The sequence below is a fragment of the Lottia gigantea genome, assembly GCF_000327385.1.
Source record: "Lottia gigantea unplaced genomic scaffold LOTGIsca_188, whole genome shotgun sequence".
Classification (NCBI taxonomy): domain Eukaryota; kingdom Metazoa; phylum Mollusca; class Gastropoda; family Lottiidae; genus Lottia; species Lottia gigantea.
The window spans coordinates 254,604-272,410 of record NW_008708349.1 but is presented as its reverse complement, the minus strand read 5'-3'; the positions used below and the strand labels follow the sequence as shown (position 1 = coordinate 272,410).

At 32.2% G+C, this 17,807-nt stretch overlaps 3 protein-coding genes across 3 annotated transcripts; 2 read left to right on the top strand and 1 right to left on the bottom strand.

The window, feature by feature from the left end:
* Window positions 1-1,150: 1,150 nt before the first annotated feature.
* Window positions 1,151-5,766, top strand: LOTGIDRAFT_174260 (hypothetical protein; the record flags this gene model as incomplete). The annotated part of the gene is made up of 6 exons (XM_009052589.1): window positions 1,151-1,205; window positions 3,368-3,492; window positions 3,597-3,908; window positions 4,411-4,503; window positions 4,715-4,786; window positions 5,731-5,766. The coding sequence occupies 6 exons, from the start codon at window positions 1,151-1,153 to the stop codon at window positions 5,764-5,766; spliced, it is 693 nt and encodes a 230-aa protein (XP_009050837.1).
* A 944-nt stretch (window positions 5,767-6,710) lies between these two features.
* Window positions 6,711-8,328, top strand: LOTGIDRAFT_174259 (hypothetical protein; the record flags this gene model as incomplete). The annotated part of the gene is made up of 3 exons (XM_009052588.1): window positions 6,711-6,784; window positions 7,407-7,875; window positions 8,206-8,328. 3 exons carry the CDS (start codon window positions 6,711-6,713, stop codon window positions 8,326-8,328), a joined length of 666 nt encoding a protein of 221 aa, XP_009050836.1.
* A 2,273-nt stretch (window positions 8,329-10,601) lies between these two features.
* On the bottom strand, window positions 10,602-11,409 carry LOTGIDRAFT_174258 (hypothetical protein; the record flags this gene model as incomplete). The annotated part of the gene is made up of 2 exons (XM_009052587.1): window positions 10,602-10,811; window positions 11,206-11,409. The coding sequence occupies 2 exons, from the start codon at window positions 11,407-11,409 to the stop codon at window positions 10,602-10,604; spliced, it is 414 nt and encodes a 137-aa protein (XP_009050835.1).
* Between the last annotated feature and the right edge of the window lie 6,398 nt (window positions 11,410-17,807).

Sequence of the window (17,807 nt, the reverse complement as noted above, 5' to 3'; positions counted from 1 at the left end):
CTTTATACAGAGACATACGCGATTACTTTTGTACGTACAATTCTAACAGTTTGTTAGTTTGTGAATCTCTCCCACCCATCCTACTGTCCATTTACTGGCGACATACTTAAATAAAATCACCATAAAGAAATATCAGATGAATGCCCTACATGTCAAGCAAATCATATCAAGGTCAATAAAGAAAGTAAACAGTTTCTTAGGGTACAAATAGTCGAAGCGGTACTAGAGTTATAGTAGATAATAGAAAAATCTAATCGTATCCGTATCGTATGCTATTTTCTACTCCATTGATAATCGCCACAACATCTGTAAAACTGTATTATTTTACTATACTCCATTCGGTTGGCACGCGAAGCAGAACATGCTTACTTTTTAGAGGGGTTCACTACTATACAACTGTTATGATTTTGACATACTTTTGGATGAACGGAATTGCTTTGCTTGTACGGATTTGAATTTAAAAACTCAGTTCAGTTTTGTCGCTCTTATATATATGGAGGTATAACGTTGCCAATATTCTCGATTGTGTTGCAGCTTTAAAATACCAATGTCGTAATTACAAAATACATTTGTCAATGCTGCAAAGTACAATTGTCCATGTGTAAAAATGCAAAATGTATAAGTATACCCCAAAATCCCTTGAAATCGTACACGATTGCAGCTAACAATTTACACTTTACATTATGCATTTTGCATTAGATACTTTGCATTATACATTCTGCATTAGTCACTTTGCATTACGCACTTTGCATTATCGAACCTTGCAGAATAGACTTCTACATAATAGAACATATACCTTATATGGAATGATGACGTATACTCATTTGCATACGTAAAACCGGCGGAAATGTATGGAAATTAATAAATATACGCGAGCAATAAATTCTCCCTGACGTTCAAGGTCGGTAAAAAGGGAAGCTACTCTGAAATTTTAAGATATATATTCTCAGGAATTTCAACGAAATTGCCATTGGCGGAAAAAGATACTGGATATAGCACGACTGAATTTCGTGATAGTTTTTAATTGAAGTTGTTAATTGGGCTGTGAAAGTGGGCATTCGAAGACACTCATGGTAATACTATTTAACATTATTTTCTCTGTGATGCCGATAGGTCCTAGGCCTAGTATTTATTTTCAAGGTCTAGATCTATGTCTACTAGGCTAACTCCACGTCGGCGCGTCAGTCGTCAGCACGTGGTGATAAGTAAGTGTTTTAAGGAGTGGTGTGACGAAATATAAGTTCCACTATAAGAACTGTTCCAAAGAACATTTGTTATGTAATAATTGTTCCATTTGGAACTTAATATAATTGGTATTATATTATTACTAGCCCTAACCCTAACCCTGATATTATATAAGAGTTGCTGAGATCATTTATTATAATAATGTTTGTTCCAGAAGGAATAATTATTATGAGGAACAAATATACAGTCACAGTGGATCATCTAAGAAATATGAAAATTATTAGATTATTAAAATCAATTAAAATGAAAAAAGAAATTGAAATTGAATTTGTTTTATTTAAAGAATTTTTTTTTTATATTTTAGATCTTGGCCTTTTATTTTACTAGATCTTCTGAATTGAATATTTGAAGAAATAAACTGAGGGTAAGTAGAATATGGCAGCCATAGTCCACCAGGCATCTACTGTTGGTTTTAAACAATGCTAAACTAAAATATGTATTAAGGCTACAAGAAAAAATGGCCTAATCTTTGAAAAAAATATGGTCTAGTCTTGGCCTTTGGGTTGGTATAGATAGGCCTATTGATAAACCTTTTTATACGCCCACATGAAATTGGGGGCGTATATTGTCGTCACCCATGTCCGTCCGTCCGTCCGTCCGTCCGTCCACAATTGCTCGTAAACACTCTACAGGGCACAATTCTTGACGGATTTTAACGAAACTTAGTATGTGTGTTCGCAATCACCCAAGGATAAACCCTATTGAAAATCAGCGAAATCGAAAAATATTTAGCATGAATTATTGCCCTTGTTAATTTTTAGCTCGTGAACACTCTAGAAGGCACAATTCTTGACAGATTTTGACGAAACTTGGTATGAGTGTTTGTAATCACCCAAGGATAAACCCTATTGAAAATCAGCGAAAATGAAAAATATTTAGTATGAATTATTGCCCTTGTTCTTGCAAACGCGTTCAATTTTTAGCCCATAAACACTCTACAGACACAATTCTTGAAGGATTTTAACGAAACTTGGTATGAGTGTTCGTAATCACCCAAGGATAAACCCTATTGAAAATAAGCGAAATCAAAAAATATTTAGTATGAATTATTGCCCTTGTTCTTGAAAACACGTTCAATTTTTAGCTCGTAATCACTCTACAGGGTACAATTCTTGATGGATTTTGACGAAACTTTATGTTAGTGTTCGTAATCACCCAAGGATGAACCCTTTTGGAAATCAGAAAAATTGAAAAATATTTAGTATGAGTTACTGCCCTTGTTCTTGAAAACGCGTTAATTTTTAGCTTGTAAACACTCTAGAAGGCACAATTCTTGACAGATTTTATTGAAACTTGGCTTGAGTGTTTGTTATCACCCAAGGATAAAGCCTATTGAAAATCAGAAAGATTGAAATATTTAGTATGAGTTATTGCCCTTGTTCTTGAAAATAGTTCAATTTGTAGCTCGTAGAAACTGTAGAAGGCATGATTCTCGCGCTGAAGATTGAATATTTGTCTTCTAGAGTTTTCACGAGCTAAAGATTGAACACATTTTCAAGAACAAGGGCAGTAACTCATACTCAATATTATTCAGTATCGCCCTAAAGAGTTCAAATGAAGTGTATAACTGAAGGTTGAATATTTCATACTGGTGATTGTTACTGTACTGCTAAATATTTTTATTCAAAATCAAAGCTGCCAGTGGGCGTATATTACCTTGCCTGGCAAGCTATCTTTATAATGTCCATGGAGCTTGTTTTCATTTAGTATTAAATGTTGTCATTGATTTTAAATATGTAGCCTACCATTGTTATATGGTGTAAAATCTAAAGAAAACTAGATTATAGATTGCATAGAGGCTAGTTTGATAAAAAAAAAAATTCACACGAACTAGATATTGTACATGACTACAAAATGTAAGGGTTCTAAACATCACCCTTGATTATTTTATACCTTGTAGTAACTTATGTTTATTATTAAAATTCACTTATTAATTGGCAATATGTCATAATCTATATATTTTAATATCATTTTAGGAAATAAGTCACGTCCGATTTGAGGAGAACTGCTGATCTCCTCAGACAGGCAGCCAGCGAACTGGAGAGAAGCCTTACTCAAGCTTCTAGTTCTAGTACCAGTTCGACAACAACAACTACCACTACTAGTCCTACTGTTAATCCAGGGGTGGGAGAGTTGAGGAAGATTTTTCTTCCATATGGGAAGAAATCCCGTAAAACGGCAACTAGCACAATTGCTTCCGGTCAGAAATCTAATCACAGATTTCTGTGTTTAGCTGATAGCTCTCAGGTTAGACTTAGTTATTACTAAGGATGTGATAGTCCTAAAAAATGTTCTAACATAATTCTTAGTCATTGAAAATTATATATTCACTTTATATTCTTTCATTTTAGACAACTGTACCAGACAGACATTTAAAGAAAAAATTACATGAAGCTGGCCTTGGGGAGAAGAAAATAGCACTATACAAAAATGACGATCCTGACTATTTCAAAAGAGAAATAGAATTAAATTATGAAAAGTTATCTGGATGCGGATCATTCGATTTGCATAAGGCAATTGGCAGAACCAATTTAGAAATAATTAAAGCTCCAAAGAATGGCTACACTTCAAATTTCTTATCGACATGTTATTTTGGCCAGGCAATAATATACATAAAACCTCTTCAGAGGAATATAGACACATCTCCCATAACCAGCCAAGAGGTATGTTATAGGTACTACTTATATTGAAATATAACATTTGTGATAGCTCTCTGAATGGCATGCAGTCATTTATGCATAAATAGTGTAAACGTGACTTATTAATGTGCCTCATTCAATTACGTTCCTAATTGAAGGTGTGCCTAAATAGAATAGTGCTGAATAATAGTGTGTCTAAAAGAGTATGCCTTAATGAATATGTGTCTACATGACGGTGTGCCTAAATTACCATTTTTAATTGATTTGTGCTTAGAATATTTGTGCCTTAATGACAGTCAACCCTTTGAACATCCTGTAATCATTCTTAATTATCATTGAAAGTCAGACATGAACCTAGATCAAGGCTGCTTTTAAATTTTGATAAAATATGGTTACATAGTTACCAATTTAAAATGAAATTTTGTTCCTTGACAGATAAAATAGAACTTGTTCACATGTTGACCCCTTATTTCTACTTTTGAAAATCATAATTTGTACTTAAAGCATTTATCCCTGTTTGTTATAGTCTGATGGAGAATGTCATACAGAGATATGTTTAGATTGTGGAGAAGATGTTCCAATCAACAATATACGGATGCATATTGAAGAGAAGCATGGGGTAAATGTCATTTCATTTTTTTCCATGAATTTTTTAGATCAGATTACAAATCAAAATGTGTTTATTACTGTGAAAATATTCTCTTCAAAAAATAAAAATTCCCAATAACAATATATTTATGGAATTATTAGACACCAAATTGATTTCAAGATTTTGTATTGTCTAAATACCTTTAAGTAATAACCATAAAAGAATTCTTACCCTTTTTCAGGAAGAACTTCCTGTCGTAAAAAAGAAAAGACGTGTAACTGTGCCTATATGCAACTTCGCTTGTATAGCAGAGGTAAGGATCTATTTAAAATGTTCACTTACACTTACCCGCTTATGTCAAAACAAGGCCTTGAAATTCACAGCAATTATTTTATTGGCAGAACGTTTTTGTATATCATTTTGTGATAGAGGGCACAGATCTCTTATGAGTTTGATCCAGAGTACATTTCAACAAATATTTGCAGAGTTACTGCACTTGCTAAATCAATAAAATGTTATTTAATTGTGAAGGCCACAGTTTATGTCAGATTTTTTGATAAAAATTAGGTATGCAGTTTAATAACCATTTTGCATGATTTCAAAGTTGGGCATGAATAAATATTTTTTACCTTGAAGTATCCAAGCTTAAGTCCTATTTTTATATGCTCACATGAATATATGTGGTTGTATATTGTCATTGCCCCTGTCCATCTGTCAGTCAACATTTCTTGTGAGCACTAAAGAGATTGATAAGATCTCCTTCAAGTTTAAGTTTGATGTATTTTTGATGAATGTTATTTTAGTTATTGCCCTTGACTTTGCGAAACGCTTCAAAATTTGTTTTTGAGCACTCTACAGAACAGAGTGGGCGTATATTACCGTGGCTTGCAAGCCCTGTTTATATATTTTAAAACTATATTTTGGAGGTGGCCTTATCTTTAATAGCTAGTGCTTGTTTCATGAGACATGCATGTTTGTTAATAAAAAGAAAACAAAAATTTGAAACCATGAAACATTATTGAAAACTGAAATTAAACTTGTTTTCCTTGTTTTAACAAAAAATAATCTGTCATCATAGAAATGACAATGATTCTATTTGTGTATTTATTTCATGTAATTAATGATTAAGATTTGAGTCAATTCTATATCCAAGGATGAGAATTTGTTATGCCCCCCGAATCTGTAAAGATTTATTGATTTCATACTATCTCTCAAAGAAAAAAAAACTTGATTGTCACAGAGAACTATTTTTTTCAGGATTCAAAACCATTTAGTGATGATAATGAAGTGTAACTATTCAATTATTCATACACACAGTTATTATTGTTCTAGACCCTTTTTCACAAAAAATTTAACTGCCCTAAACATGAATTTAGGCTAAGATGCTAGCAGGGCTTTATATTACATGCTAGTAAGGTTGTGTGCCTAAATTGGCTGTGTCTCAAATTGGAAAAAAGTAAAAATTAAAATGAGATGCTACTTAAGCACATCAGAGCTAAATATGCCAAAAGATTGTAACAGTAAATGAAATTATATGACTCCCCAGAAAGGTTTAAATTATTGAAAATAAAAACCTTCTCTGGAGCTCTTTGTGCCTATATTTTCCGATCTGCTCCTCGAATTCAGGGTGTGCCCAAATTATGGTAATTTAAAGCCCTGGCTTGATCATTTAAATCATCTTACCTTTTAACAACAAAATCCAAGTTTCATTGGTTGATCATTTTTACTAACTTTTTTTAAATTACTATAATACACAATTATTCTTATCTCACCTTAACATAATTGTATTTCGCCCAATGATAAACAAGATTGTGATTATATAATAAAGCTGGTATGTATATTGGTCAAATGTAGCGATTTGTAGATGCACCAGTCAAAAGATATAAATTTGTTGGTTGATATGACAGTATCACACTCATTGTGTCATGAAAAAATTTAAATACATGTATTTTATGCCATTGGATATTCACCCATATTATCAATTTCAAATTTCAGCAGAGTGTGATTAGAGTTATCTCCTCTGGGACCAGGGTTAAGCTAATATGGTTTTTTACTTTGTCTTGCAGAGAGGATGTTGTTCCAGTTCTAAAGGAATGCCCTATTTGCTTCAAGTCATTCCCTACAGACCAAATTGTATTTCATTCGTCTTCCTGCTCTGTTGGAGAAAGTGACACAGCATCTCTGTAAGAGTATACATTGTGTAAAAGTATAGGCTTTTTTTTATCACCAACACGAATATGTGGATGTCTATAGCCATCACCATCGTCGGTCCGGCGGTCCTACATTTTTCAATCGATTTCAACGAAACTGGGTATGAGCATTGATGTTGATAATATCTCGGTTTTGTTCGAATTTGACGGTTTTTCGATGAACGTATTCATTGCCCTTGCCCTTGATTTTCTTGTGACCACTCTAGACACTACAATTTTTGTCCGATTTTAATGAAACTTGGTATGAGCATTGCTATTGATATTGATAGTATCTCGTTCAAGTTCGAATTTGACGATTTTTCAATGAATGGTATTGCCCTTGTCCTTGATTATCTTGAGTCATTCCCTACAGGTGTTATCCTTTAAAATAATAAGATTGCAGTCAACTTTGAATTTGACGTAGTTTCGATGAATGGGTTTTGAGTTATTGCCTTTGACTTTGGTGAAATGCGTCAAAATTGTTCGTCAACACAATTATTTTTATTGATTTTATTGAAACTTGGTGTGAATCGTCAGATTGAACAAATTTCTCTCTAAAAATTAAAGCAAATCAAATTAGATTTTTTTGTGTCTTTGGTCCTTAATTTGGTACCTGTCCAAAAAAAAAAACCCACTTATATGGGGGTAATTGCATCACAAGTTTGACTTTACAATTTTTGATTCATTTGGTTTACCTGTATTGAAATTATAGAAAAACACAAAAGATCTATTTTGTATTTTCAGAAATACATTTTTAACTGTCAAGGAGGAATTAGACTATATATGGTTGGAACTAAAGAAAAAGAATACAAACTGGAATATATCGGTTATTCGGAATAAATTTAACTCTACCACCATGGACCAGTTTGAAGAGGCAAATGAGGAGGATTGGCTCAAACCTATAAAAGTGAGGTTTATTGGTGAAGAAGGGATTGATGCAGGGGGTTTAACACGGGAATTTTTGTCATTGTTGTTCAAGGAGTCACCTATTTTCGAGGATTCGGTTTTGTCATTAAATCCACAGTTGTTAGAAGATCAACATTACCTCTTCATGGGGAGGATGACAAGCATTGCTATTCTCGAGGGGCATCCTGGACCAAGAAGGTTTAATCAATTTCTGGTCGATTTTATTTTACTCGATAAAATACCTCAGTTCAGTTTGGTAGACAAAAATGAATTGAAGAGAGCAGATGCCATTGCGGCAATAGAAGAGGTAAACTTTTTTTGCTTTATTAGGACTTCTATGCTCATTTTAGCCCACATTAAATTGATTTCGGTTTTCTATGGACTACCTAGATTATAAAAACTTCCCATTATGATACATATTTCCTAGTTAATGATTCAGTGGTTGAGTGTCTCTTTGCTTGTCAGTAGTTTTTAATAGTAATGCTTTCACATGGTATCTGTGGTATCAGTAGGAGTTTGGCAAATATTGAAAATATCTCTATCATATTGTAGAAAATTTACTAAATTTAGACCAGATTATTTGCTGTGAACAATAGAAAAGTTTTGTTCTATTTTTATTACTATATTTTTTTTGCAGATTGAAAACTGCACAGAAGATACCATCAAAGATGTGTTTAACAATTGTTTAGATATACTCTGCACAACTGGATTTGATAAAAATTTAAACATGACAAACAAACAGCAGCAGTCACAGCCATAAAAGCACATTTTTTGTTATATCGTGCAATGCCATCAATAATGCAATACTTACAAGGTTAGAAATCTTTATTGATATTGCAATAAGCGGCAGGTAGAACTTCTGTAACGGTCATGATTAAAGGAAATTAAAGTCAGATATTATTTCATTCCCTTAAAGGGATTGGTAAATGGTTTTCTAGCTGTTTTATGTGTATCCAGTTTCGTTTTTCTAGAATAACAGAAACCATGGGCATCAGGCAGAAATTTTGAATGGCTCAAATAGAAGTTGGAAGTGTCCCCGATACACACAAAAAGGCTAGAAAACCTCTTACCAATCCTTTTATAGTGAAGACATGTAGCAATGATTTAAGGTGTGAGCCTGCTTTGAATTGAAAATTGACAAAATACAATTTCTGTAAATTTGTTCCCAATCTAATTCAAATTAGATTACATTTCGTTTCAGTTATTTTTTGAGCATGGAGTCGACAATCAAAAAATAACCGAAACGAAATGTAATCAAATTTTAATTAGATTGAATTGTTCCAAAGATTGATTTGAGTTAAGTGGACAGTTTATTCATCCTGTACTATCTTCCATGGCAACCAATTGTTACAATTATGCTTTGTATATTTTAAGGTTTAAAAATTCATGGTGTGCTCGATTTGTTAAAAAAGCGTCCAAATGAGACTTTAGTAAGAAGTTATTTTTGCCTTGATAACTTTGAATCTTCTGAAAAAATAGAGAACTTCTATATACCATGTTATTCGCAAGATATTATTGAAAAGTCTGAGGAAGAAGAAATAATTTACAATTTCAACAAATTTTTTAAACGAGTGGAAAGTAAGTTATATAAATGATATGTATTTGTGACATTTCATGTCAAATTGCACATGCCCTCTGTCCACTGATTTGCGTTACAAAACCTAATAAGGATCTCGAGTATCCAATATCACACTTTAACAAGTCAGGTTTCAATACAATAAAGCATCTGTATCTTGTCTTGCATTTATTGATGAAGCTTGTCAATTTGTTCCCACATGGAAAAAAAAAGCACTGTTAGCCTAATCTTTTTTAAACAGTTTTGTTTCTTTATTTTTTTCTGATATTTTTCTTGGATAGTGATCTAACATTCCTTATTGTGTAAATTTTGTTAGATCACTATTGAGAAAAAAAATATCACAAAAGAAAAGGAAACAAACTTTTGATCTTATTTTAATTCGATTGCTTTTAGCCCCACTAAGCTATTTAATAAAGTCCACACTTTTGTTATCTTTTCAGATAGTAAAGTTAAAACCCCATGGTTAAATCCAGATATTGATGATATTGCTGATGATGTTAATGAAATAACAATCAATACTGGCCACGTTCTACAAGCATTTTTGGGTAGCCCAAGAATCCCACACAACATAAATAGTGGATTAATCATCTTTTCACACCAATCATCTGCAATAACAAGTGTAAATACGTGTGCACCTTCAATCTCATTCTCGGACCTTAAAACTATAACAGACTATTTAAAGTTTGAAGAAACAATGTTCTATATAGTTGTTGGGGCCATGGGGTTTGACATGGCATGAAACATTTTTCTTTTTAAATGATCAGCTTATGTGTGGTGTAAATTATAAACTCCATTTATTAACACAGAATTTTTATTTTTAAGACCAGAAGTAAGATATACTAAAAAATGTTTTTAAGCTTACCTAGTTATGATTATTCTTAATATTAAATGTGTATGGTTTTTTGAAGATTTTAAAGTTAAGTTTTCATTTGATTTAAACTAGTTATCAGAATTTTTAATTTTTGAAGATCGATGTTAACTTCTATAAAATATTTTCAATTTTCTAAAAAAAAAACTTGAATGTTTCTTCCGTTTTTTGAGCTGATCAAATTGTTTTTCTGACATTAACGTCTGGATATTCAAGAGAACAACATCAATTAGTTTTACTTTCTGTTAATTTGATCCAAAGTAAATTCTGCATTGACTGTATTTAATGTTTAATATTTAATTTTCAAAATTTTGTCAAAAAATGTAAAACATTAATTGCATATTCAAGAAATATTTTAATATAATAATTTTTTAAGACCAGAAGTAAGATATACTAAAAAATGTTTTTAAGCTTACCTAGTTATGATTATTCTTAATATTAAATGTGTATGGTTTTTTTTAAGATTTTAAAGTTAAGTTTTCATTCGATTTGAACTAGTTATCGGAATTTTTAATTTTGTCATTCTCATTTTTTAAGATCGATGTATAATAAAGAGAACCAATCCAAAGTTTTGTTTGTTTTTTATTAATTAAAAAACAAGCTTTTCCAATATAAAATTAACTGTTGATAAAAATAACTCGATTCCATGATTATGAGAATATGACAAAGGATCAATTTGTCTTGATAATTCTTGTCTGTTTTCCTCACTCAAAGATGCTTCAGTTACACAGACTCCATGTAACTCATCACTTGAGGTCATCAAACCCTCTTGGCTTATACCATATAAAAGAACATCAGACTGAAATATGAAAAATAAAAATTTTAATTAAATTAAAGTATATAAAATACATAGGGTATTTATTAAAGGGGCACATTCAACAACCACTTGACAAATCACACATCGCCTAAGAAACTGAGCTATTCAGTACTAGTGTTCACAACTCCTGGTCAAAATTTAAACCTTCAAATCTATATATATCCATAATTATCAGCCTTTTAGCAAGTTCAAACTTAGTGTCATTTCTGTTGTATATTCAATGCAATCTCTGCTCAAAGAAAAGAAGTTGGAATACCCATGTGTCTAAGTCACATATGATCCTATGGTTGAACAATGCAAAGGGTTACCTACTGACCACCTCTACCAACAATTGGACATAACAAAATTTTTTATATATATATCAAACAAAAACTACCTCTGTTAAACTTTCAAATGGATCAATAATTTGACCCTCAATCCACATCTGTAAAGGTGTTTTCTGGTTGGCTGTACGAAGAGGTCTTCTGATGAATGCCTCTCTGAATTCATCTAAATGATTCTGTATTCTGGGTATAAAAACATAATGCAGAGCCTCCAAATGAACTTCATTAGTGGGCTGGAGAATATTTTCTTCTTCCATGTAACAAAATAAAGTATAGAAAAAACCAACACATCCAGTCCAGACATCTCGCCAGAATCTTTCAATCCTACAAAAAATCTAAAGCAGTTATATTGCCTACTGACAAAAAGTTCAACAAGCTTGAATCGATGAGATGTTTTCAAGTTCTTAAATATTCTGCACACCATTCACATTCATATAACAAGCTGTTGCATAGCATGATATGTCAACCAAGGGCTGTAACTCAGTTTTTTATGGTACTCATCTAACATAATTTAAGCTACACCAAAATTGTTAAAATTCTGACAACTGTGGCCTCTTTCACATATCAAGGGTCGGAACTCCTTCATTCTTTATCAAATCATATCCAATTTGGAATTTGTCCAAAATCTTTTGGAAATAAAATAGTAGGGCTACATTCACATCATACCAACAGATAATGATTCATTGGTATTATATTAACTGTGTAGATAAAAGTTTTTCATGGATCTTCACATACCTTTGATTATGGATGCTTCTGCCAGTAATATGGCTTCCTTTTCCAGTTCCTCTGATAGATATCATATATTCAGCAACTTTGATATTCTCGCCACCTTTGTCAGATCGTACTCTTTGTGGTGGTCCATAATTGCTGACAGCTTCTAAAAACGCCTCAAAAACAGTATCTGAACGATTATTGTTGCTAACTTTGACATATGTTGGTACTCTTGAGTAACCATCAATCCCACCATGGATGACTAAACGCCAACTAAATAAAGAAATGAAAAAAAAATTAATAAAAAACAAAGAAGCATTGGCTATAATTACGCGTGTTTGTTAATTTTTGCATTTTTAACTGAGATCTTTGTAACCACAATATGTATCTTACCAGTAGTATTGAACCAGTCCAAGTAGATAGAAATATCTTATCTTTATTTTAATAGTAGGCCTTCTGTACTCTAATTTAGTTTAAGATAAAAGTATAAACCTACCATATTGCCTCTTATTTGAGAGACTAAAGAAGGTAGTATACCAACCTGATCAGTTTATGGTATCCATCAATATGCCAAAGTGAATTTGGGGCTCGTACAGAATAACGTCTTCTGCGGATTGGATTCAAATGCAGTCTACGATAAAGAACACCTTCTAAATCTACTCTCCTCGTAGATTCCTGTATTCTATAATACTGAACTTTGTGTCCCCTTCTTTGCAAATGTCCTCTCACACTCCTATATCCAATATTAGGGTAATTGTTCAATATGTCAGTAACTATTTCATCTAATTCTTCATCTGTTAAACGGCTATATCTTTCTATCAGTGATATTCCATACTCTGAGAGTCTTCTATAAATCGTTCTCTTGCTGAGATGGAATAAGTTTGCAATATGGGAGATATTGAAACTATTTGAAACCAAGAACTCTAATTGTTCATACGGAATAATAAATGAGGGCCTTCCTACACGTCCTTGAGAAACAACTTTCAACTCCTGTATTTCGCCCTATGGTCTCATTTATACAAATTCGATCAACGATACCAGAAGCATGTTCTAAAAAGTTCAAGGAATTTTCCAGGAACTGTAGATCGGTCTGGTTCCTTTCATTCGACACACACATCAGGTCTGACAAAATTCCAGCAACTGATTCGATGTCATGTTTCACATCGTATATAGACTGAAATGTCTGAAAGTCCAACAAATTACAAATACGATGGATTCTTGAGATAAGATCCGTTTTCAGTTCTTGTTCTGCCATATGTAATTTAACCCTGAAATACATGTAAAATAAAATTGACATAAGTGTCTGTTTTTTTTTGTGTAAATATGTTCACACTAAATAAAGGTTGATAATAAAAAATAAAGGAAGGAGGTCGAATAGACAAAAAAACAGCAATATTTCCAGCGAAAAACTTAATTTAAAGTGTTTAAACAGTAATATATTATGACTGGATATTGATATTCGATAAGGATAATTATATGGGAACAGCAAGTACTCGTTGATTAGACCGTTAAGTGATATTTTATTAGATTTTAAAACAATTTTTCCCGACCATTGGCCCAATTTCTTGAAACGGAGTTGGCAACCTTTCGCTTCGCTCTATAAATAGAGAGTAGGACGTAAAACTCCATTCATTTTCCTTTCATTTTTATAAGTAGAAATTCACGTTGATAGTAGAAATTCACGTTGATAGTAACCATGCATATTTAGAGTATGAATATGGTATATTAGTATATATATGGTACAAATAAGTGATAGATATCGAAAAATCTGAGATTTATGATAATAATAATAATAAGGGGGAGGGACTATATGGGGCTCATACAGGATCCTGTCCTCAAGCACCTGTGATGAAAACTAGTCAAAATGAAAGTAGATCACTACCGGATATCAACATCAAGTTGACTTGGAATGCTCACATATCGACTATTTTTAGAAATATCCTTCCGCCTATCAAATTCCAAATCTAGACCATAAATTAATCAAAAATGGGCATGCAAAAACCCAAAAAGGAAAGGAAAAAAGAGGATTTCTAACAATCATTAGCATAAATGTTCTAGTGGACTGAGTCAAGTTAAATTTTAGAGTAACTTACCGACCTTGACCTTTAGGGAGAATTTATTTCTCACGAATGTTTATTAATTTCCGTACATTTCCGCCGTTTTTACGTATGCAAATGAGTATACGTCATCATTCCATATAAGGTATATGTTCTATTATGTAGAAGTCTATTCTGCAAGGTTCGATAATGCAAAGTGCGTAATGCAAAGTGCCTAATGCAGAATATATAATGCAAAGTGTCTAATGCAAAATGCATAATGTAAAGTGTAAATTGTTAGCTGCAATCGTGTACGATTTCAAGGGATTTTGGGGTGTACTTATACATTTTGCATTTTTACACATGGACAATTGTACTTTGCAGCATTGACAAATGTAGTTTGTAATTACGACATTGGTATTTTAAAGCTGCAACACAATCGAGAATATTGGCAACGTTATACCTCCATATATATAAGCCTACTTATATCTACAAACAAAACTATTGTAAGCTTATAGTATATGTATTTTATATAACCACTGTTTTTATAGGTCACATTTGTTCGAGATATTTTGGCGGTAGTCAATCCTGTGATAGTTATAATTTGTTGTCTATGTGCAATTTTGTAGAGTCCTGTAAGGCTTTGTGAAGCCCATCTTCACAATGTCAAGCTATTACGAACTGCGTCTAATACCTTGACTGCAATAGTCACCTTTGTGTTTCACGTCGGTTTGTAAATGCAGCGACTTGATTATTAGCCACCGAATACAACTAATCATAAACACCGATTACACGCATAGCCGAATCGCTTACAGTATTTATTACGGAGGCTTTGTAGTCGCTGGGGTACAATCGCATTTACAGCGTTGTCAGTCATTCCTTTCTGCTTAATATTGTGTGGTGCAGGTGTCCTCTGATATGCGTATAATTTTCTTATTATTTACTAACCATCACAACTACAATAACACATTAGCACATTAAGGTATATAAATTACATAATTTTTATGCATGTCTAGTCCTCCACCTCTTGTCATTTCTTTTAAGAAATTTTCTTTAAGTCAAATTAATTAATCATGTTACATTGTATATTATATTTCTATTGCTATATCGCTCTATATTGGTGTATTTGGAACTATTTTAATAGCAAAACATTTTGTTATTATAATTTTATTTCATTTCTCATATAAATCATATTTGAATCTTTATTTTTGTCTTTAAATCTCGCGCTTTGTTCCCTTGCGAACAACAGTCAACATGAACTTGTAATCGAAGATGATTTATTTTTGGAAGTTCTACTGATGAAAATCAGACGTATAAATATGTCATTTAGTGTGCTAAATTGTAAAAAGGAAAGGGAACGCAAAATAATAAGTATAGGATATACCTTACTTAACAAATCTGATAATGATATCTTTCTAGAATCCTTAAATGCAATTGAACTTGAACTAGAAACTTAAAGATCCAAAGAATTAGAGGGGGCAATCATTAGATCACACTCTAGATGGACAGAAGATGGTGAAAACCCTAGTAACTATTTTTGTAACTTGGAAAAGAGAAATTATGTTAATAAAACAGTAACAAAGCACAATATAGGTAATAGAATTATAACTGATCAAAATCAAATATTAGAATCTATCAAAGGTTTTTATGAGAACCTCTACACGTGTCAAGATAGTAAATTGGAAAATGTTGACCTTGATCTGTTATTTCAGTACTATGACATACCAAAACTTAACAAAACTCAAACAGAATTGATGGAAGGTGATATTACTCGAGAAGAATTACTAAAGGCCTTGGAAAAATGACCGTAGCCCTGGCACTGATGGCTTCTCAGCAAACTTTTTCAAATGTTTCTTGTCCGATCTATCGGAATATATTTTGAGATCATTTAAACATTCATTAGCAAAGGGAATTCTACCTATCACCCAACGACAGGGTATTATCACGATTTTACCAAAAACTGAAAAATCTCGAGATTTTATTGAAAATTGGCGACCTATATCACTTCTGAATACAACATACAAAACTACTCTCTAGTGTTTTGGCCAATAAAATCAAACCATACTTGATTCAACTAATTAATAAATGTGAAACTGGATTTATTGCTGGAAGGTATATAGGAGAGACTACCAGAGTCCTCTATGATGTGATGCAATACTATATAACAGAGAATCAGCCATCAGCTTTGTTACTAATTGATTTCAAAATAGCGTTCGATTCAATTTCATGGTCCTTTATGAAAAAAACTTTTAGACTTTTTTAATTTTGGGAATATTTTCCAAACTTGGATAAACCTAATTATCAATGACATTCAGAATAATTTTTTCTCAGAATTTTTTACAATTTCACGAGGATGTAGACAGGGTGACCCGATATCACCATATCTATTCATATTGTGCGCTGAAGTCCTTAGTATCATGATCAGATATTATAAAACTATTAAAGGTGTTTTAATATAAAAAAAAATAAAGAGTATAAACTTTTACAGTACGTAGATGATACGTCTATATTTCTTAATGGAACTGAATCTTCACTCAAAAATGCCCCAAGTCTAATTAACCAATTCGCGAAATTCTCTGGCTTGACACCAAATTTTGAAAAAACAAGTTATGTCCCACTAGAATGTGTTGAAGGAAAATTTTAAGTTATTTTCAATTCAATTCACTCTCAATTTAGTTCATATAACAGATATTAATTATGATGATAAGATACTAAACATAAAAAAGCTGATCAATCAATGGTCAAAGAGATACTTAACAGTGCTTGGCAAAATAACTGTCATAAAAACACTTTTATTACCCATAATAACACACTTGTTTATAAGTTTACCATCACCAAGTGAGAGTAAATCAAAAAAATTGAGTCAGTGCTATTTAAATTTATCTGGAATAATAATATAGATAGAATTTCAAGGAAAGTTATCATACAAAATGGTGGTCTGCAAATGACTAATGTAAGGCTCTTTATAAAAGGTTAAAGTTAACATGGTTAAGAAAAATAATAGAATCGGAAAGTTGTTGGAAAACTTTACTTTTTGACACTTCATTGAAAATATCTATAAAAAACCTCAAAATGAAATCAAATGGGAAAATATATTACAAAAGTATTTAATATACAAGTGGGCAAGTTATAATTTTTTGATCTTCCAATGTACTATAGATACCAAACTTATCTGGTTCCAATACCGAAGTCACGTGTTGCGCTTGCTCTCGTGTAGTTCTGGTTTATTATTTAAAGCGATATTGGGGTCATACCAGGACGAAAGGTTATGTTTGTTTATATATATATATATATATATATATATATAAGTCACGTGTTGCGCATGCTCTCGTGTAGAACTGGTTTATTATTTAAAGCGATATTGGGGTCATACCAGGACGAAAGGTTATGTTTGTTTATATATATATATAATTTTTCTTTAATTATTCAAAGAATACCAGATATGTTTGGGTCTTCAAACCATGTTCAAGTGATAACCGTCATTTTGTTATTGTATAGCCTACATGTATGAATAGTAATGGATTGGTTGTTCAACCGAAGTATGAGTGAATAGCCGCGTTTAGACAGCCACAATTTATCCAGGCCTATATCCTATGGAGGCCAGCCTATACATGTATCTGTATTATAGCAATAGGCCTATTAGTTTTGGTTTAGAAGTATGAGCCGATTAGGCCTTTTAGGGTGTGGAACAGTTCTTTAGTCTTATACTTGTAGTCTGTCGTAGCTCAGAGTAACTCATTCCTGAAATATTGTAATAAGAAAGAGGATTATTTCAGTTAAAAACATCGTTCTACTCTGAGTGATACCTAACTGTGTCTATAGTATAATATTGGTTGAGTGCAATTGAGATAGAAGTCTATCCCGTAGCTTCGATTTATCGAGACTTACTTTAGGGGTAAACAATGAGA